Source organism: Phoxinus phoxinus (assembly GCF_949152265.1).
Source record: "Phoxinus phoxinus genome assembly, chromosome: 2".
NCBI classification, from domain to species: Eukaryota; Metazoa; Chordata; class Actinopteri; order Cypriniformes; family Leuciscidae; genus Phoxinus; species Phoxinus phoxinus.
The window spans coordinates 11,775,444-11,802,605 of record NC_136877.1 but is presented as its reverse complement, the minus strand read 5'-3'; the positions used below and the strand labels follow the sequence as shown (position 1 = coordinate 11,802,605).

General features: G+C 36.9%; 1 protein-coding gene across 1 annotated transcript in view; it reads right to left on the bottom strand.

Moving 5' to 3' along the window:
- The window catches only part of LOC306994465 (phospholipid-transporting ATPase ABCA1-like), a gene marked incomplete at its 5' end in the record, with an annotated part of 117,999 nt that overhangs the window by 83,227 nt on the left and 7,610 nt on the right, over window positions 1–27,162 (bottom strand). Inside the window, 10 exons of the mRNA XM_079604979.1 lie at window positions 713–850; window positions 1,019–1,158; window positions 3,460–3,591; window positions 8,523–8,694; window positions 8,776–8,892; window positions 9,977–10,181; window positions 11,838–12,059; window positions 12,898–13,120; window positions 17,220–17,372; window positions 22,319–22,495. Of these exons, the coding sequence (XP_079461105.1) occupies window positions 713–850; window positions 1,019–1,158; window positions 3,460–3,591; window positions 8,523–8,694; window positions 8,776–8,892; window positions 9,977–10,181; window positions 11,838–12,059; window positions 12,898–13,120; window positions 17,220–17,372; window positions 22,319–22,495 (1,679 nt within the window). The remainder of the gene's footprint in view (window positions 1–712; window positions 851–1,018; window positions 1,159–3,459; window positions 3,592–8,522; window positions 8,695–8,775; window positions 8,893–9,976; window positions 10,182–11,837; window positions 12,060–12,897; window positions 13,121–17,219; window positions 17,373–22,318; window positions 22,496–27,162) is intronic.

The window sequence follows — 27,162 nt, the reverse complement described above, 5'->3', positions numbered from 1 at the left end:
TCAAATAGGACAAATACACCACGGCAGACGCCAATTCAAATGTATGCCAGAAATTAAAATTAAGTATAATATTGTAAATTAAATATAAGTAAAATATCATTAGAATAAATAAGTATAAAACAAATATAGTTATTATTTGAAAAAAAAAAAAGTAGAAATATGCAAATTGATGACTTTAACAAACGCATAGACTACGATTAACAGCCTTGGATAGTTTCAAGTCTGCTTAGGTCTGTTTTCGTTTAAAAAAAATGTCCCTATGGAGAAAGTTAAATATTATGAAATAGTTTCAGTTAAGACTTTTTTTTCACTTGATTTAGTACAGTTAGTTTTGTATCAGACTATGCAGCCCAGACATAAGCTACAAACATTTGAGTTTAATTAAATGACAGACAGTTTATTATGTAGCCAAAAATACCAACTATAACAATATAGTTATTCATATTCGTAACTGCAGTTTTCATTATAAACAAGCCTGAAATACACCAGTCCTTTTAATCTGGACATGTCTATGCTTTACTATTGCTGCTCATCCAAAAAGAGGAGGGAGATAAAATATGCACTATTTAAGGAGTTGCAGGGCCTTTTTTCCTACATGCACACTGCTAAATACATTTAACAGTTAGCACAAATCTATTTTTTTTTTTGTGCAAATGTGAGTGAAATACTTGCACTGTTGGGCCCTGTGTTTACTTTTGTTAATTTCTGTTACCTTTCTTGTATTTGAGCAGCAACTCCCAGATGCCTCTGCGTGCATAGGGATCAACTCCTGCTGTTGGCTCATCCAAAATCACAACATTCGACCCGCCCACAAATGCGATAGCAACAGACAGCTTCCTCTGCATCCCACCTGAATGCACACAACAGACATTTGCCAAATCTCCAGTCTGTAAGCACTATAAGCGTAGTATGAATGCTGCTGATGCACACGCACGCACACACACACACACACACACACACACACACACACACACACACACACACACACACACACACACACACACACACACACACACACCTGAGAGGTTCTTGGCGAGGTCTTTGCGTTTGTGAGGCAGACCCACGTCGTCAATCATTTGATCAATTTCCATCTTCACCTCTTTAGAGCTCCGTCCCTTCAGACGGGCATAGAAATAAATGTGTTCTTCCACTGTCATGCTGAAACAAACAAATAGAACATGAATATACACATTCAAACATAAATACTCACTTATATAAACACAGACTCGAACGCAAACTTACACAAGAGACAAATATCATATATATTATATAAATCTAAAATATATACAGTTATAAAAAAAGCGTAGAATTTCTGTAATTTTAATATTATTTATATATTAATATAGCATTTATTAATCTTTTGAATATCCCTTTATTTTCATATTTTAATTTTAGTACTTCAAATAATTTAGGTTAGTTGTCAAGACAACATTTCTAATTTCCGTTTCAGTTTTACATGTAATATTAATATTTTATTTTAGCTTTATTGAAATTAAAACATATAACTACTGTCAAGTTTTAATTAACAATAACAACAGCTTAATTCACCACTAATTGGGTAATAATGAAGCTGTTGGGTTAATAACTACAAACATTAAAATTCAGAGGTTATTCTCATGAAGAAAGCCTTTGTCATGCATGATGTATTTCTTATGTTTCTTATGCATATGCATGCTCCATCGTGCCAGATCAATGTCACAGTTTTAGAATAAAACTCAACTGAATCTGTGATAATTTCATACAAATGCAGAGAAAAGAAAGGAGCTCTAAAATCAAGGGCAACGCCTTTGGCGGTTCAAGTGAGTCCTAATTTCAGTAGCATGACAGTGTTGAAAAAGAGCTTTAATTTCACTCTTAAAAGCCTGTACGTACTGTCTTCTGTCAGAATGAATTGAATTGGACTGTGATTGCCTGCAGCTTTGAAATCTTTTGTATGTAAAACATTTTTTAAGTTGAACTGTGATTACCTCTAGTTTTTGAATATTTGTTTTGATGTTTTTTAGTGGAACAGCTGTGTTTTTTTTTTATTCTTGATTGAAAACTGAACTGCTCTCATCAGCTGTTTTTGTAGAATTGTTACTTATCTTGTGAGTCTTTCATTATTAGTGGTCAAACCTTTTTTTGTTAAAGGTACTCAGGTCAGGATTTGGAGGGGATCAGAGGAAGCAGTATTGGCAAATACTAATAACCGACATTGATCACGGGGTCTATTTAAAGCGTTCATTTTATCATGTAGCATTATTTATAGGGATGCTCTGATCAGGATTTTACAGGCATTACTTCAGTGCTTGAATTTTGTTTTGGAAAATGGTGGAAATTCCCGTCTTATGTGACCCTTTTGTAATTTGTCATTATATATATATACATACATATGTATATATAACATTTTTGCTTTTACATTGGGTAGATGTTGTTGCACAATAGCTTTAACACAGCACACGCCTGATTACAAACTTTGAATTTACAAAAAAGGCAAGTAAACAGTCAGTAATAAAATAAGAAGAAATAAACAAATTACAAGCACTAGCACAAATAAATGCAATAATAAAGATACAAATAAAATAAACAGTGCTTTAAGTTTATTAATTTAATCTTTAGGTAGGTCTGACAGTAGTATTCAGGTAAGAAAAAAAACTGAAATTGAATAAGGAATCAAATGTAAAATAACACTGGATATTCTTCCTTGAATACCGGTAAATCAAATAGAAATGAATCCTTACATTTAACGTTACAAAAGTGATTTTCATTCAAGAGCAGTGAGTGCTTTTCTCTCTGTCTTTTGTTGTTTGATTAACATTAATGACACAGACAGCAACAGATATTTAGAGGCTGCAGTCACTTTAAGAGCTGACGCACGGATCCAATACACTTATATAAGCGTTTGCGTTCAGTTAGGTCATAACTGACTGTGTTTAAGTGAATATTTGGCGAAACTATAGTTTTGTACATACAATGATTTTTGTGCATTTGACCATTTAAGAGCAATTAGCCGTGAAAATAACTATTTTTGGTACTCACGAGTTGTTTGTGAGGTGGCACCCGTCTCTCAGAGAGTGCACCAGTGCTGAATGGTTTAAAAACGCTTGAATGTTTAAACTGGCAAGACTTAAAAAGATGTGTAAACTATTAACTTTAGTGACGATTAAATAACGCTGTCCCGCAAGTGACAATTCCCTCATCTGTGCAGTGCACAGCTTCCTTATAGTGCAATGCGATGTGGTATGTGGGCGCTGCTACAAGCATGTCATGCAATATCCATCTAGGCAGGCGCGAGATCTGCAAATTGAAAGATCGTGATCGACAGCCAATCAATCGGAGTAGCCCTATTTTTCGTCTGATGTTTTAGAGTTCAGATGTGCCAGGGATAGCGAACAAATACACTAAATATGTATTCCTTTTATTCCTATCTGTGTTTGTGGAGCCTGTGATAGAGAGAAATTAGATGAAATGAGGTTTTACTCATTGAAGAGGACGTTGTGTTGGGGACACATTCCAAGGTGTGTCCTGATGGTGTCCATGTCAGTGCGGATGTCGTAGCCATTAATATAAACCGTACCAGAGGTGGGAGCAAAAAGACCCGTCAGTATTGACCTGATGAAACAACAAGAAAAACATTAGAAAAATACTTAAAAATAAACAACCTCATGACCTCAATAGTGTCATATATGTCTCTTTCTACTGTGTATTATTTAGATATGAACTACAGTTCAGTCGATTCAGTAAAGTAAAGTAAAGTAGTCGATTGTCGAGTTCACGTGCATAGGTTTAGTTACTATGATCACGCGCGTGAACTCGACAATCGACTACTTTGGACTTCGTCCGAAAACAGGAAGTAAATACAGGTATTTGCGCTGGCTGAAATAACATCATTTTTATTCATATCTTTCACATCTACTGCAGTCAGATTCCCCGTGTTCACTCTAAAAGAATCACTCACATGGCTGGGCACTTGTATGACACATCAAAGATGTTAAGAGGCTAAAAGCAGGTTTAAAACTTGCCCCATTGAAGTCAATAGGGTGCAAATTTTAAAAAGAGGATAACACAGTGTAGGCAACACCGATTTTTGTCGTTGTTCTCTGTATTGACAGCACTCCAAATTTGCAAAAAAATGAGCCCAATGTTAAAATTGACCGGAGTTCTCCTTTAACTGCCTGGTTGGTACAGGGCTGGAGTTACTGCAGGATAATTTTTCCTCAGGGTTATCCCCTTCCACACTGGTGTATGTGGCCTACCATGTCCCTTTGGGTGGTGTATCCCGTTGGTGACACATTTCCTCCGTGGTGCTTTGAGGGCAGGAGAGGAGAATGGCGGCTTAGAAAGCCTTATTGAAGTGCCCCTATTATGCTATTTTAAAGTTTCCAAATGTTGTTTTTGAGTCTCCTACAACAGGTTTACATGCAACAAAGGTAAAAAACTGTTTAATTTTCTCATAATATACATTTACACATCACCGCATTTTCAATGACTCTCAAACGACTCGTCAGATGAATCAATCTCTCTAAATCCCTCCTTTCCGCGAGCTACTCTGCTCTCATTGGCCAGACAGCTCAGTCTGTTGTGATTGGTCTACCGTGTACAAAAACAAACATTTTTTGCGTGTCGAAAACAAAAACAGACATTGCCATAACAACGTCAGCTCTGCTTGTCCTGAGGCTTCCTACACCGTAAACTAAACACAGTAACGAACAATCAGAGGTGGAAAGTAACGGATTACATTTACTCGCGTTACTGTAATTGAGTAGTTTTTTTGTGTACTTCTACTTTTTTAAGTAGTTTTTTAAATCTGTAATTTTACTTTTACTTAAGTACGTTTTGTTTGAAGTATTGTAATTCGCTCCATTTTAAAATCATATCCGTTACTGAGTAAAAAATAAATAAAATAATAATTTTCAAGGAAAAATAATAATAATAATCGCGCTCCGGAAACTACTGCATTGATTGAAGGGCGGGAGAACCGTCTATCTATGGGAAGAACAAACGCGCATAAAAGGTGATGCAGACCCAGCTGAAAGTGAAACGCCGTCGAATTCTTATGAAGCGAACCATATGGCCAGTATGTGAATAGGCTACTTTAGATGTAGGAAAAACGCGTGGTTGTCCTCGAGGATAGATAGCCTATCCAATGTGCAAAAAGTGTGGACGCAATGTGGCTGCAAAAGGATGAAACATAGAACACCATCCATCCGTGCAGATAAGGGTATGTCCCGTTTGCAGAGTGAATCCCGGAATCCAGTCATAGTAGTAGGCTATATTAATAAATTGAAAGTAGAGCTGTGCAATAAATCCAATCGCGACATGGTCTCTGAATATTAAAGCGCAAAAAGACTGCTATGTAAATATGCTTGTTCTGCGTGCCTCTGTGTGAATGAGCTGCGTCGCGCCTACTACATACTCAAGTAGGCCTATGCCTGATGCTCATTGTGTTTTCAGCCTCTCACAAACAATATGAGGACATGAATACATGAACATTTAGAGAGCTGCTCTGAGAGAACGCCTAATGAGCATTTTCATCATTTTGTTTGAGAAAAACCATTGTCAAATACACTCTGAAACAGGTCTTCACTAGAACCCGTCAAAATAAAAGTTTAGTGTAACTAGGAGAAATTATGATAGAAATAGCATATATTACTATCGTATGCCTATAGAACATACTTCTCAAAATAATAACAACAATAATTTGAATTTAAAAAGATTTAACATTATTTAAGGAATATCTTTTTTTGGGTCCATGGTTTAATTTAATAAATCTGTTCTGCAGAACTTTCCCAAAAAATAAAAGGATACAGTTTACATTTATTGGTATTAAATCATAAAAAGAAACATTCATTTTCTGAATAAAATACATTTCATAGGAGTATTCTTAAACATTTTAATAAATTATTAATGTTAAAAAATAGTTAATCTAATGGTCATTGGTCAGTTATTGAATTTAGTTGATTAGACATGTTTTATTGAAATTTTAATAAACAAAACAAACACATAATTTTAAGTTTGTTATAATAAAAGCATTGTTAAACCAAAAAAACTGTTTTCATTCATTTAACTGTCATTTTTTAACTGATTATAATAATAATAATAATAATAACAATACATTTATTATAACCGTTTATTTATTTATTAATTGATTAAAGGGGGGTTAATAAAGGCCTTCTGAAGCGAAGCGATGAGTTTGTGTCAGAAAAATATCCATATTTAAAACTTTACAAAGTAAAATAACTAGCTTCCGGCCACACGAACATACAGATTCCACTTAAAGGGCACCTATTATGCAAAATTAACTTTAACATGATGTTTGAACATAAATGTGTGTTGGATTTATTTTACATCTTGTGAAAAGGGGCATAATAGGTGCCCTTTAAGTCTAAAGCTACGCCATTACACACTACGGTACTTCGACGTCATAAGTTGTGCTTTAGACGCAAGTAGACTGCGTTTGGCCGGAAGCTAGAATTTTACTTTGTAACATGTTAAATATGGATTTTTTTCTTAAACTCATTGCTTTGCTTTAGAAGGCCTTTATTAACCCCCCAGAGCCATATGGAGCACTTTTATGATGAATAGAGGCACTTTAATGGACTTTTTAAATATAACTCTGAAAGAAGAATGTCATATACACCTATAGGATGACTTGAGGGTGAGTAAATCATGGGCTTATTTTCATTTTTGGGTGAACTATCCCTTTAATAGTAATATTTTCTGAGACATTGCCATACTGTGCAAATCTCATACCGTTACGACCCTACACGGGAGAGCCCCCCACCCCACCCCGCTGTTAAAAAAGTAACTAAGTAACTTTTACTCTGAGTAAATTTTAAATTAGCTACTTTTTACTTTTACTTGAGTAGATTTTTAGACCGGTACTTTTACTTGTACTTAAGTAAAATTTCATTGAAGTAGTAGTACTTTTACTTGAGTACAATATTTTATTACTCTTTCCACCTCTGCGAACAATGACGTCGATTTTACCATATCAATCCGAGCGCGAGTGCGATGATGAAACACAAGAAGAACTAGTTATTCAACCCGAACCTCCATCGCAAGGTGATACGCTACTCAGTTTGAGGCACATTATAGGATGTTGCAACTGTAATTCCTCACCATCAGCATTAACAAGTGCATGTCCACCAACAAACCGATTATTTGACTTGTACTTATCTATTTACAGAGTATTTTTCTTAATTTATTGCGGTGAACATGTGGAAACTTTATCAATAACAGTGCATACATTAGCTGAGCTCTAGCGAGAATGACTGATGTAACATAAACGTTGGTAAAACAAATCTTCCTCCATGGTTAATCTTTACTCAAAGTAGTAAAAAACGACAGAAAATCTGCATTAATAGACACGGTTTTAGGTAATAGTGATGATGATTCACATGATGCTGTCTAGTATCCACAGGAGTCAGCTACAGTGTCTGAGGGCGTTCAAGGTTTCCCTAGTGTCTGCACGTGCAATAAGTGGGTGGGCAATATGCTAATGTTGCTAATGGCTTGACGTTACAACGAAACCGTTTTTGACTCTTTGAAAAACTATTCATTTCATTGACTCAGAGTCGACTCTTACTTTTGAAAGACAATAACTTTATATCTCGGTGCACTTTCAGATTTAAAACTTTGCAGGATGTTTTCATTCGCTTAGAGCTATGTTATACACTACATGAAAGGTCATTTTCAAAAATCCATAACAGGGGCACTTTAAATAAGGGGTATCCCTACAGGGTGTGGGATGCTGCAGGCTGTTCCTCTCCGCTCACATTTGTAGGATTTTACAATCTGGACCTGGGCTCTACACCAGATTCTCAGGTGCTTTTGTCTTAGTGTGCTCCCAGTGATTCACACAGACAGGCATTTTAAAGCCTGGCGATTTGGGTATCCTTGTTTCCAAAGCATCAATTATGATGACGCAGCGCGAGTTGCATCTCCCTGCCATACTCCCTGCGTCCCTGTGATCGACTTGCTTCGGCCTATTAGAAGCTGACAATGTTTGGTCCTCACATCACCCCGCCTATGATGTTCTATCATGCCACTGGACTAATTTCACACACGTGCTTCAGACGCAATCACACAGAGGTGTTTCCAAAGAGTCAATGACGATTGGGTTACAGTCGTAACCAGAGACGTTTCACAATCTCAAGGCTTGTAATGTCTGTAAACTGTAACTTTAAAACTTTCAACCCTATATTACTATTGCAAGTGATGTGACAAATTATTGCCACTGCTGAATAGACAAGAAATAAGAAATGCACAATGCTGTAATATGCAAAGTATACATCACAGTATCTGACTGCAAGTTTAGTCAGGCTCCAGTCAAAGCAACTGTGATTGAATTTCAAGAAAACGGTTTGCACAGTGAACTTTCAACCAAATAAACTGAACTTTGATTAGGTCCACACCAAAGTATTTTGTTGCATAGGGCCATTGCTAAAGATGTATGAATTATGTATATGGATGTTAATATGTAAGAGTATGTGACTGCATAGATGAGCATTATACACATGCATACACTTGTAAAAACTCACATGGTGGTGGTTTTTCCGGCTCCGTTATGTCCTAAAAACGAGGTGATGTGATCTTGATAGAAGTCCAGGCTGAGTCCGTCCACAGCCAGTTTATTTCCCGTCTTATAGACCTTTACCAGGTTGCGGATACACACACCAGCCTTCATTCCAGACGGAGACTTTTCCAAGTAACCTGCCGCACACACATTCGTTTAGAAGTTTTGATAAAGAATCATTATTCATATCTGTATGCGGTGTGTGTGTGTATTTGTACCGTTCTTGTCCTCGATCTCATTAAGCAGGTCGGGTTCAGCATCAGATCCCACCAGAGTTCCACACCAGTACGAGGAAGTAAAGGGAAAATACCAGGGCTTTGGGATACCATACTGACCTAAAGAAAGGCGCAAACAACTGTTCACACACTGATAAATCAAAAGTAAAAGCAGGCTACATTCTGTATATAAATATGTCCAATTTTATCAGCATACATACAGTCTGGTATACTATTTATACAGTCTGAAAGGAAGTCTCTTATGCTCACCAAGGTTGCATTTATATTTAAAAAAAACAGGAATATTGTGAAATATTATAACAATTTAAAAAATGCTGTTTTCTATTGTAATATAATGTAAAATGTAATGTATTCCTGATGCAAAGCTGAATTTTCAACATTATTACACCAGTCTTCAGAGTCACATGATCCTACAGAAATCATTCTAATATTATGATTTGCTGCTCAAAAAACATTTGTTATTATTATCAATGTTGAAAACAGTTGTGCTGCTTCATATTTTTGTGGAAACCGTGATGCATCTGTTTTTAGAATTCTCTGATGTTTAAAAGAACAGCATTTCAAATTGAAATAAAAATCTTTTGTAACATTATAAATGTATTTACTGTCACTTTTGATCAATTTGATACACCTTCTTTTAAATATTACTTAGCCTAAACTTGTTGTAAATCATAGTGTGTTATGATCTTCACAAAAATATGAAGCAGCACAACTCGTTTCAACATTGATAATAATAATAAATGTTTCTTGAGCGGCAAATCAGCATATTAGAATGCTTTCAGAAGGATCATGTGACACTGAAGACTGGAGCAATGATGCTGCAAATTCGGCTTTGCATCACATAAATAAATTACATTTTACAACATATTCAAATATAAAAGTTATTTGAAAGTACAATAATATTTGATTTAACTGTTTTACTGTATTTTTGGCTAAACAAATGCAGTCTCATTCAGCAGAAGAGACTTGTTTCAGAAACATTAAAAAATCTTACCGACCCCAAACTTTTGGCTAATTATAACTTTTTATAACTTATAACTTTTTTTTTTTATCTCAAAAAACAATAACTTTTTTTTTTAAATCTCTAAACAGCAAGAAAAACTAAATAAAAAACAAAATGATGAAACAGCGTAATCTAAATATTTTCTAGGTGTATCTACCGTATGCTGTCAGACTGTCGTACCTGGAAAAACGTTCTCGATGTACCAGGTCATTATCCAGTAAATGAGAGCGTCAAACAGCATCATGAAGATGGAAACGACGAATGAGTAGCGGTCGTTCTCCTGCGGACTGACCCGGATGTTGCTCCACTGAATCCCGATGCCTTGCTCTTCATAACGGGCGAAATTCTCACAGCCGTATCCAAACGCCACACAAGATAGCAGGCTCTTTTGGGACAGAGACGGAGAGGTCAGAGACTGGCTGGGCCCTCCTGCCTGCTCCATGCCATTAATGCAAATGCTTCCCTTCTGTGTGCATTTTTACTCAGGTATGAATATGAGATCAAAACAGCAGCGTTGCCACGATCCACAATTTCAAAGTAAACAGTACTGCTCACATTAATGGGCCTGTAGGCTCATTCATCTAGCCTAGACAGCGGCGCCTGAATGCCAAGACACACACACACACACACAGACACACACACACACACACACACACACACACACACACACACACACACACACACACACACACACACACACACCTCTCTGATAAGAGGAAGACATCCACACACTGCTGAATAGAGCGAATATCTTTGCGTGAGATAAAGGTCACTCTGATTGGTCACAATGACGGAAATGCAGCTGTAAGTCATTTAGTTGGTCTTTCTCTTTCTCAAAGGGCAAAAGTACTCCTCCATTGCTCTTCTCTTCAGGTGTGGGGTCACTGCTATAACTCTCTCACTAATGCACACCCTCACTGGAGATGAATGGAGCTCCAGGATGAGCTTCTCCAGAGATCTGAATCTGCTTCTATGGATTTGTACCTTAAGAGGACTTGAGTGGTTCATTCACTGTGTGTATTAAATGAATGTACTGTACAGTTCAAATGACACATCATTTCTCATTCTTTTCTTTCCTCTCGTCATGTTTATAACTCTGTCTCATCTCTCCTCCTGCTTGGTCTTATGAAAAAGAGGCACACTTTGACATACTTTAAAAAATAAATAAAAAGGAAATAACATACTTTAAAATAATATACTTAAGTGGGAACTGAATGTAAAGTTTTTGGACAATTGTAGCTTAACAACAATTAAATAAAAATGTATTTTAGTTTGAATATATCTTTATATGTAAATCCATTAATACTACTGTCTTTGAAATAGGTTCATGTGTGCTGCTAAATGTACTGACAAGCATTTATTGTAAATTAAAATATAATTTCATGTCATTTTTGTTGAAACTAGTTCTGTATGTCATGCAGTTAAATATATTTGTAATGATGAAGCTGTTTTTTTCCCTCTTGTTTTTTGGCAAATAAAAAAATGTATAATAAAAAGTAGTACAGCATAATTAAAAAAAAAACTGATTACAGAAATAATATACTTTAAAGTAATATACTTAAGTGTAAATTGAAAGTAATGTTTCCAGACACTTCAATGAAATTAAAATTATTATATTTATTAAATTAATATTATTTGTAATTAGCTGAAATTTGATTTGGACTTCAACATGTTGGTTGCGATTGAAGTCCATTGTGTGGAGAAAAATCCTGAAATGTTTTCCTCAAAAAACTTAATTTCTTTTCCACTGAAGAAAGAAAGACATAAACATCTTGGATGGCATTGGAGTAAATTATCAGGAAATTTTCATTTTGAGGTAAACTAATCCTTTAAGTGACCTTTTTTTTAATTGATATTACATTATCTGCAAGTAGTTACCGGTATTTTTTAAATTTTAAGATTTGAAGTACACTACAACAAAAGTACACTACTCTTTTGACAAGTCCAGACTCTACTGTGGATCTGTGTTTAGCATTTGATGATTTGATGTATTAAGACATTCATTCTACAGGCTGGTGTAGAGGTGTGTTGAATGTCTCACCGTGGCAATCTTGGCGCCAAAGCCCAGGACGTCCCTCCAGGCGTAGCAAAGCACATGAGGGAGGTAGAGCAGGAAGTAGATGAGGCCCCCACAGGCGGCTGCCAGATTCGCCCGAGAGAAAAACACACTGATGAAAAAGCACTGCATGACAGTTGCCACGCAGAAGACCAGGAGGAAGACAAAGATCACAGAGGGGTCACTGTATCGCAGAATCTTTCCATACTAAAAGGAAGAAAGAGAGATAAAAGAGAAAAGAAATATGATGGAGCCACATTCTTGTAGTTATGTCTTGTCACACAGTTGTTGAGACACATTCAGCCATAACCGCGTGAAAGCTTTACGGAGCCTTTAATGAATGCTGTGTTTGAGTTTCCATGGATGCGTCAATAATGCAACCTGATAATTACAAAGCAGAACAACACACATTGAAAACCCACTCGTCTAAAAGAAGGGATTAGATCTGTCAAGAGCAGAGATAGAGAGAGAGAGCTGATTAAAAGGCAGGTCTGTGATTGAATAAGCGATAAGCTTCATGGCTCTGGTGGGTTGACAAACAAATCATGTATGATTTTGAATAAACAGCAAAGAGACATAACAGAAGCTCATCTGCCATGTGCTCAAACCTGCTGAACCCACACAGAGTCACGCTGCCCACCGTAAAACCGTCCATTTGCAAACACTGCACCATCTGATCCTACACCAGCTTTTACTCTCGAGAGCAGTGGTTCTCCTCAAGTTGATTGGATAATTAATGAATAAAATGTTTGTTGTTATTAATTTCATGGTAAGTGCTTCAGTTGTCTCACTTTTTTTCACAGCATTTTTTTTGTTGCTGTGAATTATCCTAAACTGAAAAAAATTTTTTTTACTAGTTTTATTCAGGTTAAATAGATTATTAAGTATCACTAATCATTTATACAAACAAAACTCATTTTTATTAAGTTTATGAACCACTACTAGAGCAAAGCTGAAGAAGCTCACTGATCCAGTTTATTTCAGATCAGATTTGGATCCAGTGTTCCGCAGTGTTTGTTAATGGCAGTTAATCAGCATTAATCACCTTGAGAATGACAGTGAGGAGCGCGGCGCTGACAGCGAGGGGCAATGTGCTGCTGATGGCCCAGCTCAGCCAGTAGGTTGAGCTCTTCAATCCCATCATCATCACAGTCTCCTTCAGACGTGCCTCCTTCTCTTGAACCACACCCTTGACTATCAACGCAACCGAGAATATCCACGCTAACGTCATATATAGAGGCAGGGAGCTTGTCAAAGATCGCAGAAACCTACACATCACACACAAAACAAGCATGAAAACTTATTCCCACACTTCATTAAAAGAGTTCTACACACACACAAACAACTTCCCAAAACAACATGTTTTCTCTAAACCATTTAACATAGACACTACACAAAATGTGCTATCTGTCACTCAAGCCCTGCGGCAGGCAAGAGCTACCCCCAAATCATCTGTCCTCATTTGACTAGATCTGTCTGTAGTCTAAATCACTAGGAACTTTTGTCCCTTTGGGAATCACATGAACCTTACCCCACTAGCTTGAGATCTACTTCGCTGCTAGATCCTTCAGGGTATTTTGTAAAGAAAGGGAGTCTCAGTCGCATCAGCCGATCACTGATGTACCCCAGGGTTCAGTCCTAGGCCTGCTTCTCTTCTCGATTTGCACAACATTGCTGGAAACAATCATCCTTTCACATGGATTTCTTACCACTGCTATTTCTTGTATCGGCCTGACAACCAGTCAGCAGGTGTACAGAACCTGACTTGCCAAGTAGACTCCATATTACTTAGATTCATATTTATAAGTATATGCTCCCTCCAGAAGTCTGCTGTCAGGAAGTGAGTGGCATCTCATGGTGCAAACACAAAGAGGCACAAGAACTTTCCTGAACCTTCATTGTTGCTGTACCTCAATAGTGGAATAATCTGTCAATTCTCCATTTTAACAGAGTTTTGCAAGACACATCAAATAATAACTCTTCTATGGGAACTTTACTCCCATCTATTACAAATGCAATCTTAAAACAGTGTAATTTGATGGACTCACATGCAGGGCATACATTTAAATATTAAACACACAAGCCATCTTACAACTTTCATTTTGTGTTATCTTTCTATATGCATGATGCCTGCTTGAGTTTTCAAACAGGGTTTTCAAAATTTCAAAACATTTTGTTTTGTAGTTTGATTTCAAAATTAAGTTAAGTAAAGTTACATATATAAAATGTAACAAAAAATTATGTGCCAAATGTGGAAAAGTGCTGCATGATGAAATACAGGGGTGCGAAACTGGAGGGCCACAATCCTGCAGAGATTAGTTCTAACCCTGCTTCAACACACATACAGTACAGGCCGTTTTCAAATAAGCCCCTGATGTAGTATTTGTGACGTGGCCCTGCAGCCAATTTTAAAGATTTTATTGGTCATGTCAATCACTGTACTGATTCTGTACTGAGCCCTAAACCTACCCGTCACTGTAACCTTAACCAATGAAATTAGCTGCAGGGAGGGATTTTCACTGAACTGGTTTGCGGGGGGAAATCGCATACTTGCGACATGTAGTACATAACCTATTTCTGTTACATTAGGCTACATTTATATGTAAATTGGAACTAGCTTTACTTTGACCATGTATGATTCAGCAGTATGGACTGAATCAGGACAAAGCATAACTCTATCAGCCCATCTATTCATGGTAAAAATTTTAGTTTTTTCAAAGGTCAGTTCATTTTTTGGGGGAAGCACTAAGTAATGCATTTAGACAACGTGTTTAATTAACACATTAATGCAATTAACAAAGTCTCAAATCCCTTTACACCATGCAGCTAAATTTTAAATTCCACACTGCTGATTCCCTGCACATTATATTCGTTTTTACCATGGAAACGAAGGAACAATGAAAGAGTTTTAGAGTGTAAAAGGCTGAGAAAGTTGAATAATCACACCCCTGATTAAAGACTCCTATAATGTGTCTATAACAGGCCAGCTGTCACTCTTCTCTTCTTGTGCTCAGAGAGGCACAGAATCGATCCGTTTCACAGGAATCCACTACTGCAGGGTAAAGCAGCTTTTCGTGGTATTAACATCAGTAAACTGGTCTCAAATAACACTTCTCATATTTTACGTATTGTCACTTTTCCGTGGCTTTATTATATAATGTACATAAAAATTAATTTACATTGGTAAAACACCAATTGGGTTCCCAGCACAGATGCACAAGTGGTTTCCAAGAAGAGTGAAATTCAACCCAATGCAAATTCAATGTTTTTTTATAGAAGACAAAAAAGTGCAATGTTCTGTATGTACTAAATCATTTAAGTTTATATATTTGCAGATTTTAAGATGATAAAGAGTTTTATAATGCTGTTAAGAGCATGTAAATGCATTAGTGAGCATGTAAATGAAAGTGTGAAAATGCAGAGCGAACCGAACAGACACAGAGAATAAATTAAATGATCTGACAAAGAGAACGACATTGACTGAGCAGTTTAGTTTAGACCGAGACCAAAATCGCCTGTGGCAGTCTGGAGCTTCCTTATAGCAAAAGTGCTGTTGTGTGAGTGTGATGTTGCTTTAAAACAAGTTCAAATATTCACACAAAATTGAATTCATAAAGAGAAAAAGATTTCAGATCTTGGCCTCTATTGGAACTCATTAGGAATAAGTTTACCCTGTGAGAAGCAATGTGGAAGCGAAAAACCTACAAGTGTAAAAACAGGCTAATCCTCAAAGAAGAGAATAATCACCATCTCATTGCAGATGAACACAAAATGCTCTGGAAACATAAAAAAACTCTTTAAAAAGACGATGGAGGGAGGCAGCGAGCGATACGTAGGAGGTCGGCTTTAAATCATCAACAATTTGATACTGTGCATAACAAATTAGCATAATAACCCAATTTAGAGGAATCAAAGTTCAACCCGTTTCTGCTTGATTTGCTTCAATTTTGGAATAATCATTTCCCTGTAATTATTTCCACTGTAATCATGAGCATTAAAACCACAAAGCACTTTGACTTTATGAATGTGCAACCTCTCAACACAAGCACCTTCATTTCTTCTATGTTAAATAGATCATTGTGCCTTTTAACATTACATTTGAGCTTTTCTAACAATCTTTCTTAATGACTTGAAATCTATTGTAGCTTAGCTTGGTTTGCATTCTAAAGGGGTGCAAACTAAAAGTTATGAAACGTATAGCAATTATGTTGATTTTAAAGCTCAAACTGAAGTAATATGTCAATAAACAAATTGGTTAGGCGACTATACATTTCACACTCTTTCCTGTGAGCTGACGCCTTAATATATATAGGATATAAATATTGATCCATTTTGAATGCATGTTGACTTTAAAGAGAATGGGACTTGTGTGTTCTCAAAATGCTTTGTGATGATGTTGAGTGATTTCTGTTTTGTATAATCTTTCGGTCTGATTGCGGTTTTGATTATTAGGCCTGATTTGTTTGATTATTCGGTTTGATTTTTCAAGGATGCATACTTATCTGTGCGAAAAAGGTGCAAACCTTCTAGAATCTAGAGCGTCAGCGGACTAAGAATAAGGATCTTCATTTGCCATCTGGCAACCACAACTCCTACTACTACTACTAATAATAATGATAATAATAATATAATAATGATTAGTATTATTACTATTATTAAAATATAATATACTAGTATTAATAAAAACGAAATTAATAAAAAAATATTTATAGTCTCATTTAATAAGACTATACAATAATAACAATTATTCTTACTCTTATTATTTAAAATGTAATTTTTATTCAATTGAAATATTTAAATCAAATTAATAAAGAAATATATAATTTTAGTAATAATAATACTGTACTGTAAAATAATGTTTATTTTACAGAAAAACAGTAAAATTGCAATACTAATATTTATGGCTCTCTTATTTTCTTTGCTTTTAAACGTTAAACTGCAGGAAGGCCTTAAAGCTTATTTTTTATTGACAAAATATTTAATATACGAAATACACATTAATACGCAACACAAACTCACATCACATGCAGAGATGGAGATTGTGTGGAGCAGCATTTATTGTGAACCGAGACGCTCTGAGACACTGAAAACACCGGATCATGAGCTTTTCGTGTGTGAATGAACACAGTGCTGCACTTTAAGTGCTAAGCTCTCATTTTATTTCCCGTGACTCCTTGCAGAACCCTGCAAATGCCGGTTTTCATCAAAAGGTGACAAGTTTGCATCCTTTACTTTTTTTGTCTGTTTATTCGGTCAGATTTCGGTTTCTGATTTTTCAGTGTTTCGGCGACACTAACCTTCACCATCAAAGAGATCAAAGCACAGGGAATGGTCATCATAACCATGTTCTCTATAAACCAGCAGAACCATATTGAACCATTCCGAACACCAACCACTCGCAGAACCTCCTTCAGACGGCGCTCCTTCTCGAGAACCAGGCCTTTGATGGTCTGGCAGGCCGTGTAGATGAACGCTAGCACCAGGAACATGGGCAACATGGTGCCAATGGATGAAACAAAGCTGCAGGAATGACCAGAACTGATCTCAGAACACCGAAAAATCAACATGATTTCATTCACTCATATACGTTTACAGAAAAAAAAGAAGAAAAAAATCCAGGTTTGGATCGAGTAGCTGAATAAATGAAAGAATTTACATGTGTGTGTGCCGTGACCTAGTGTTATTTTAGTATCATTGATACACTATTATAGGTTTACACTTCGGGAAAATACAAGCAGTTGAGATTTGATATATAGTATTTATCGCCCTACACAAGGATACTGTATTTATGCAAATAAAGTTGGACATACGTACTTATATATCCAAATTTATAAAAACAATTAATTGGGAATATAATAACGTTATATTTTGGAACAAAATAAAAGTTAGGGAGCTGAGATTTGCTATATGATAAATTGATGATCAATTTATGTGAGTATATGTATGTGGATAAAGTTTAGATGTATATTATTATAAAATACATCCAACTTTATAAATTTGCTACTTTTATTATTATTTATTTTTGGTAACACTATTTAAATCCTTTATGTATAACGCATTATAGCTTTTCATAAATAGATGTAAGCAAGGTTAACATGCATTGTAATATTTGCAGATTCATTGTTACATCTGAAATTGGTTGTTTGTCATGTTTTAATGCATTATACTTTCTAAAGGTGCAACAATGAAAAGATCAGCATTACAATACCAGTGGTTACAATTAATCTTGAGATCATCAAATGCATAAAAATGTGTATTAAGGCATTACAAAAATAACTTATAAGCCTTAAAGTAAATTGTTACTTTTTTTCAATATGTCAATATAGTAACTTAGCTAGTTTAGTTTTAGTTATTTTTGTACTTAAACTAAACCAAAGTGAGAAATGTTGCCTTGGCAACTGGGTTCAGTTAAAGCTTATTTTATTTAAAGTAACGATTTCAGTGTTAGTTAACATTAATAACCCGGGGTGAACTAACAAGATTGGTACTGTAATAATGACCTCTGCTCATCAAGGTGCTGCTGATATGCTTCTGAATGAATCCTGCTGTGCTGGATGAGCTTTACACCACACACAGAGCTCAGCGTCAGTATGATTCATCATTCGGTGACGGTTTGATAATACAGTAAGCCTGTATTAAAGTACTCTCATAAGGCCAGTAAAATGTCATGTCAATATCGGAGCAGAAGGTTCCGGAAACAAAGTGCTGTCTGTGCTCAATTAGCTAGCAGCTCAAATATATCATGTGCTCTCAAAATATGACAAGCTATAGATTTCTCATATCAGTTCTGCTTACCTTTCATAAATACAGTCAGGGAGAGGCGCCGCAATACAATTAGAGCTGACACCAGAAACAGTCGGGGGAGGGCGATAACAAACTCTTTAAAACGCATTAATTTACCATCACATCTCACTCAACTCTCTTCGGTTTTATTCACACAGCAGCACAAACGGTTGCCCGTCCTGATGTAAACGGCTAATATGGTGATATTAACAAACTTTGGTTATAAATAAGAATGACGAGCACATTCTGTAGCGGTTAAGATTGAGTAGCGCCTGCTGAAATTTGTTCAGACATTGCGTCTGTGTTGTTTTATCATTGATGGAAAAAAATAAAATAAGGTAAATATGGAGATAATTTAGCACTGAACATAACTTTAATTACACAATTATTTTCACCAGCAACTTACCCTAGTTCCAAATTGGCACTAAGTTACAACTTGAAAATGTCATTGTTATTATTTTAGTTTTTTTTTATGTCTATTACATTTTAGTATTTAGTTTTAGTTTGTTTAGTTTTGAGTACTTATATATTCAATAATAATGTTATGTTTTTTTGTATCAGTATTTATTTATTGCTTCTTATTCATTTAAAAAACAGTTTCTAAATGTTACTTGCATATCTTAAGTTTTAATTGTTTTGAAGGCTGCTATTGGATCATTAAAGGATTCATATTATAAATCCTTGAGACACAGAGATTCCCTTCAAAAACATGAGGCTTTTCTTATGTATATTTTAGAAATAAAAGGTAAATTGTGTGAATTTATGGCTGTAAATAAGCTGTTTTTATCCAGTCAGGCCAGAATCTTCTGGCAGACTTACCTAGGCTTTTACAACATGAAACTCTTTTGCCCCTTATATTTAAAATTCAGATTTAGTCTTTTGGTGTGGTGAAAAACGGCTCAACACAGACAAATAGACTGGAAAGCAAATTAGCATTCATTCCCTTCTCTGTCCCTCTAATGCTGAATAGAATTGGAGTTTTGGGAGTTTTCAAGTGGAACTAAATGACGCAGCTCTGACTGATTCTGCTAGGAGGCTCAACAGCACTTCAGGATTAAGAGATTTATGACCTTAGAACACACACACACACACACACACACACACATTATATGTTACATGCATAAACAATTAGGAATACAAAAAAAAAGGATGCACACAACTGTTCAAAAGTTTTGGATCGGTAAGATTATTTCATGTTCATGTTCAAGTCTCTTGTGCTAACAAAGTACAATACAGTAAAAGCAGAGACATTTTATTATAATTTAAAATAACTTTTCAATTTGAATATATTTTCAAATGTAATTTATTCCTGTGATGCAAAGCTGAATTTTCAGCATCATTACTTCAGTGTTCAGTGTCACATGATCCTTCAGAAATTATTCTAATATGCTGATTTGCTTTTCAAGAAACATTTCTTACTATTACCAATGTTCAAAACAGTTGTGCTGCTTCATATATATATTTTTGAAAACCATTATATATTTTAGTTTTCAGGGTTCTTTGAATAGAAAGTTCAAAAGATCAGCATTTATTTAAAATATAAATCTTTTGTAACATTATAAAAGTATTTACTGTCACTTTTGATCAATTTAATGCATAATTGCCGAATAAAAGTAATTTCTCTCTCAAAAAAAGCTGTTTTGTTCCTCCTGTTCCTCCACCAGAGAAGTTGTTATACCGGTAATAGTGGATAATTGCAGCGCGAGCCAGATCACTGCGATGTTGACTAGTCTTTTGAGCTAGTTCTGTGGGGGGGTTTCCGTTTTTTCCATTGTACTGTCCGTTGCATTGCATTGCAAGCTTTGTCCTAATGAACCTCTTCCTGACAATGGGCATGCTTTATTTATTTTAAGCTGTTTTATTCACATATAAACATTCATCAATGCACACATGCTTGATGTGCGAGAACCAATGAGGTTTTTGTCTTGTGTTATGCAGCACATTTAAGCTTCTGTAAGAACCAATAAGGGTTGTTCTCGCATGTCAAGCAGGTTCGGTTGAGCTTCTGTGTACGTGATCAATGTTTATATGTGAATAAAAGCCTACATTATAATCTGTCCAGGGGAGTTTCCAGCATTGAAGGACATCCGGGGCTTAGCCCAGACCATTTTATGCAAATACAACTTTTTTCTTTTTTTTTACTAAGTAGGCTAATGTTAGTTGATGTCAACGACATGTCCTAGCTCGTCCCCTACCTGCTGCATATTTAACAGAGAAGAAGAAACAGAGTAGCCCATAGGCTACCGACAGCAAATAAGCTTATTCTATAGGCTAGATTATTTTTAAGACCTATGTCTATTTTTACAGGCTGTATGCAGTATGTGCAAAGCCAAAGCACAATGAAATAAGGCAACTTATGATTTCGGGGGGGTTACATAGGCTATTGTCCGGTTTCATATTTGTCAGTCAATTTTTCAAAATACATTCGGGGCTACACTCAAAACATTCAGGCTGAATCCCCAGCAAAATCATATAAACCGATCGTATCTCTTCATAAAATTTGGACTTAAACCGCTCAATTTATATGGATTAGTTTTACAATCTCTTTGTGGACTTTTTAAAGCGTCAAAGTGGTAGTTGCGTAAACTGTCAATGGAGAGACAGAAATCTCTCAGATTTCATTAAAAATGTCTTCATTTGTGTTCCGAAGATGAACAAAAGTCTTACGGGAATGATTTGGAATGACATGAAGGTGAGAGTAAATTACAGAATTTTCTCAAACCCAAATCCTCTCGAGTGCACAGGACAACGTTTGAGTAAATACAGGCGATTTCTAAGAATCGCAGAAAGTCGTGTCTGAAAGCTGCGTGCGATGATCTATAGTTTTTTATCATTGTTTGAATCTCTATTGCTTCCTTCTATCTGATCTTTCACAGTCCACTAATTTTCTTAAAGAAAGGATCTGTAATTATCAATTTATCTCTATTAACTAGACTAATAATGTTAGTTATTAGTTAACTAACGTAATTAGTTAGTTAACTAATTAACCCACCCCCCCCCCCCCCATCTAAATGCATATTCTATTAAAATTATTATTAATATTATTTCCCCCTACAATGACTACTATGCACAATGTAGCCCAGTTACGACAACAAACAAGCCTGCATGCGCACATCCATCAAAAATGTTTGGGTGTGCGCATGCATGTTGTATGGTACAAAACACTTATATGTGAGAATATCACCTGGCTAGAGTTTGAGACCCCAGGCATGATGTCTCAGTTTCATGAAAGCAGCCTCATTCGAATCTATAAAACACAGCTTTTCACACGAATCAATAAACACATTAAAACAACACAGTGGCGCTCAGCAGTGGCTCTGACGTTCACGTCACCACAAATAAACAAATGCACACAATCCCCCGCTGATGGATTTTTCAGGCCGATGGAGAGAGAGAGAAAACCAATCAAAGCCAATATTAATTTGACATTTACTTCAGCCATGAATCACAGCCGTTGATTATGCTGTAAGATCGACTGAAAAACATCCCTTTCCTCTCTGCATGGTCTACCATCTCTACCACTCTCAACACCAAACTATCATTTAAATATGAAAACACCGACCATCAGTGTTTATATAATTTCTCATATTTCACAGTCACGGACCAAACGCCTGAACAAGGGCAGTTTTGCTGAAGTGATCACTCATAAACACACACACACACACACACACAGTTTTGCTTACACGTCGTCCATGTAACATGGGTATGGCATCTGTTGTGCGAATACTCCGAGCGGCTGACTGACTCCAGTCTGGATCTTAGTGATTCCTCGATCCACCATGTCCTGCAGGTACACAAACCCTCCTCTCACGTACCGCAGGTCATTAAATGGGTTGTCACGGGCCGTTGGGGACCAGGACCTGAAACACACATGAACACAAATCTCTAGTAAACCCGCTGCAGTAAAAGCACATGCTTAGTGATCAGTTTTTACAGTATGTGTGATATTGGCACAACTGCACTGTAATGGGAAAATTACTTTTCATTTTAGTTTAAAGGCCCAAAGAAGTGCCTTGGAACACGCAGCTCTGTATGATGCGTTGACGTCATTTCCACTAAATTGTCATATTGAAACTTACTGAATGGCTCCTCCCCCTTTTCAAATAGCAAATAGCATTTAGTTTACCTCACAGACTGCAAGTCGTACTTGACAGCACCATGGAAGTGAATCCGAGCGCTGGTGATACGTTGGATTCAATAGTAGAGGTGTGAATATTTTTTTTTTTATTAAAAAGTGGGTGGAACAGGTGTGTGGGGGGAGGTTGACATATATTGAACACATATATGTACAATATATGTGTACAATAACAATTTTCAGAAAAAATAACATTACAATGTCCAGAAATCAATTTCAATAGTATATTGGGTTTAATTTGCCATTTAATGAGATCTACTGAACTGATAGTGCCGAGAATTTTCATGTGAATAAATCCATAGATCCGCAACTGTAACTTGTGTGCTTCATGGGCTAGTGTTAATACGTTTGGGCGGGTGGAAAAAAATTGTGCTGGTTTAGGGTCAAGTTCGGCGGTTTTCCGACATCTACATTTTAAAGTCTAATTGGTTTAAATTAAAGTGTGCATGTAGTCCATAAATTCAGTCATCATGCCATTACTAAACACACACGTCCATGCAGAGTCAGCTGCCGTTGGTGTTGACGTCACAGACGAGCACGCACTTTTAGCCAATCAGCAGGCAGATGTGATTTAGCGCGATAACTTGTAGCTGTATATTCAAGTGATCGCTAATGCCGAAGTGACATAAATAATATACAGTAAGTTGTATCTACAGTAAAGAGTGAGATAGTGAGCAACTCTAAAAACCTGCACATATGGTGGGAGATAACTCGATGCAATGGTGAATATAACTCTGAGAGGAGAGCACTGTTGAATGACTTGAAATCGAATATGGGACGACTCCTGTCCATGGTCATGTGCACACTAGCCTAACCAGACATCTGCAACTTTGACACTGTCCAGAGTCAGACTGCATGCACTCTACTTGTCCCTGACAGCTGCTGAAAAAGGTTTGAATCAATGATGAATCAGTTTTGACTGCTAAATTCTGCATTATGTTCTGCAACTTCCCAGGGTTAAAGCAATCGGTTCATTTCTTGATTGCCGTTTTGACAGTGAACACCTGCATATTTTAGCATGGACGCGGGAACTAGGGGTGCTGCAGGTGCTGCAGCACCCCCTGTTGGCGCTGCAGCACCCCCTTTGGCAAACTGTGATGACAATAAAATGATAGCTTATAAATATTTCTGGTTGTTGTTTCTGTTCCACGACATTTTGTATGTCACGTTTGGTGTGTGGGATGAAGAGATGGATCATTTTAGTTATTATTTAATTAAAAATTATTTAATTTATCTTCAGTGTGTAGTATTAGCCAATCAGATATGCCTTGACGCGCCTACGCAGCACGCACACTCACGGCCCACACACAAGTTGCGCAACTAACTACTACGAGCAGGACAAGCTACTGTAGTTCCCGCCGGCGAACTTCCCGGTACCTTTGGTGTACCGAAATCATCGTAAGGTAGAGACACGGTGTCTTACATCTCTGCGTCTTTTTCCTGCCGCCATGCAGGCCCAGATTTATATAAAGGATCGTTAAGCGTTTAAGAATGTCCCTCGGATAAGACAGATTTGCATAGTCTGTTACTTTGTGGCACTTAGGCCTTTTTTTGGCCGTTATGCGGTTTATGAACACTTGATCTACTTGTGGTTGTTTTCAAAATAAACATTCCTGCGCGACAGAAATCCATGTCCGCGTTTCCTACATCCATGTTTCCTAGCGACTGCAGCGCGCGCACATCTGAGCACACCGAAACGCTATTGAGCTATGAAAACATGACGAAACAAAAGTTTGTACATAATACAAATAAACATATTTTTATTCATTATTTGCTTCTATTGTATTCCAATTTTTTGGCCTTCAAACACCTTAAAGTGCACATATGTAGGGCCGAGAAATCCAAAATTTATCGGGGGAGCATGCCCCCCAACCCCCCTAAGCTGCCTAACGACCCACCCTGTTTTATAAACAAACGCCCCTGCCTGCAGAACTGTATAGCACGGGGAATAAACTGTACTTTCTTTGATTGTGTGTCAGTATCCCCACCCCGCCGCCGCCGCCAGCACCCCCTGTCGAAAATGACTTCCCGCGCGCCTGTATTTTAGTCATATTTGCACATTCTCCTTAATTCTCCTGTTTTGATCCGTTTTCCTGAGAACTTAAAAAAAATAAATGTATCATCATTATTTTGTTTTAAGGAGATAAAAATAGTTTATTTTTAACCTTTAATGACATGGAAATAAAATGATATCACATTATTTTGGCAGTAACATTTTGGGCGGTTTTTTATTGGAGTGGGCACTGGGCGGATTTTGGTGAGCTTTGGGGCAGGAAATCACCGTTATTCTGGCAACACTGGCCCTGAGTGAGCCACAGTCCGCCATTGTTTCGACGCCGGATCAGCTGTAGACAAGAATGTCTTCTAAACAGTGATTGAGGTGTTTTGTTGTTGAATGTAAGAATGAACATAGCAGTCTTCATTTACTTGTTACTCGAGGATGGATCAGTACAACTGTTCGTGATCCGGATGATAGGCCTAACGTTATGATCACGGCAGAAATAAAACTTAGGCACATCGAGTCGTTTTATGGATATAAAGTTTACCAGTTTATTAAGCACCAACTGAAAAGGTGTGTAAAAGTTATGCATTTGTTTACTTAACAGATTGTTGTACTTCGCTGTACATATTGATGATAATGAAAGGGAGGAGAGAGAGATAGGCTATTATATTACTCGAGGATGGATCAGTACAACTGTTCGTGATCCAGCTTACAGTCTCCGAAGTGATAGGACTAACGTTATGATCACAGCAGAAATAAAAGTTAGAGCGCGCACATCGAGTCGTTTTCTGGATATAAAGTTTACCAGTTCATTAAGCACCAACTGAAAAGGTGTGTAACGTTATACATTTGTTTACTTATCAGATGTTTGTACTTCACAGTAGCCTACATGTTGATGGTAATGAAAGGGAGGAGAGAGAGATAGGCTATTAAGGATAATACTTTAATGCGCACGTCTATAACGTTACTGTGTTCATTCAACTCGTACAGTGATTATCTGGAGTAAAACTAACGCTTCGTCTTTTGTGTGATGTACAATAAACTTAATTGAACTCATCAGTATTGTTGGCCATCATTAGGACGCGGCCCGCTAACAGGCTTGTACTAATAGTGGATAAAAGCAAGATGAAAAATAAATTATAACCGTAATTAAACTAGACTATACCTGTTCTATTTCCATGCAGCATATATTCTCTGACTCTGTAAGCATTATTGTCCGACTCCGGGTTGAAATGAACACCGCTTTTCTGTTTTGTTATGAGATTGTCCTGACAGACAGAGCGCGCGCGAGCTCGTGAGGCTCCGCCCTTTGAGCCGGCAGCAACAGCCGGCTCAAATTATTTATTGTTATTTAATTTAACAGTTAAATAACTTTTGCATTTAAAGGGATACACACGAAACCTGACAATTTAGCCCCAAAAAGTGACAAATTAAACATGCTGTAAAAAATAATCTGTTGGGTATTTTGAGCTAAAACTTGACATACACACTCTGGGGACATCAGAGACTTATTTTACATCTTGTGGAAAAGGAACATAATAGGCTCTATGCACGAACGCTGCTGACATATTTCCGGTAGAATCTCAGCCAGCGTGTTTACTTCCGCATAGCACATTCTATAGCGAAGTGTACTAGCGGCAAAACTTTAATACAATTTATTTTCTCAGAAACGATGACAACGATTTTAGAAACCGATTTGCTAGTCGGATTTTGCATGATATGAGAGAATACTCACCCTCAAAGTTGTCGGCGTAGCTCGAAATGTATAATTTAAAGCCATTCTCTTTCTTACTCTTAGGTGTGACCGCTAACTGCCTCACAATATTGTTAACATCATTCACGTTAACCGCTGGAAGTTTTTGTAAACAGCGAGTACCATTTGCCATTATCTCCACCTAATGCAAAAAACGCTCCCGACGCACCGGATGTAACTGGGCGGGCTGAGTGAGACAAAACGCGGAAGCGATCGGGCATAGAGCCTATAGGTGCACTTTAAGAGAAGGTTGGACCATTTTTAGATTTTGCTCAAAGTAATACACTACTGAACAAAAACCTGGTTTAGTTAAAGACACACTATGCAATGTTTCGCCACTAGAGGTCGCTTATTCAAAACAAAGGCGCAGCTTGATGATGCCTTGATTTCGCAGAATCATGGGAGTTGTTGTCTTCACCTCTACAGCCGGTGGAGAATACGACAGGACTCGGGCAGAAATCATATTCATGGATGACTAACACAGTCTCACCCCAAAACGTCACATACTGACGGGTCTTGACCATACGTCAACATACGACGAAAAGGGTACCCCTATAACGTCCATGTGTGACGATTCGGGTATGGTTGGGTTTAGGTATGCGTTAGGGTACCGCTAGGAGGTGCTGTTGGTGCGCTT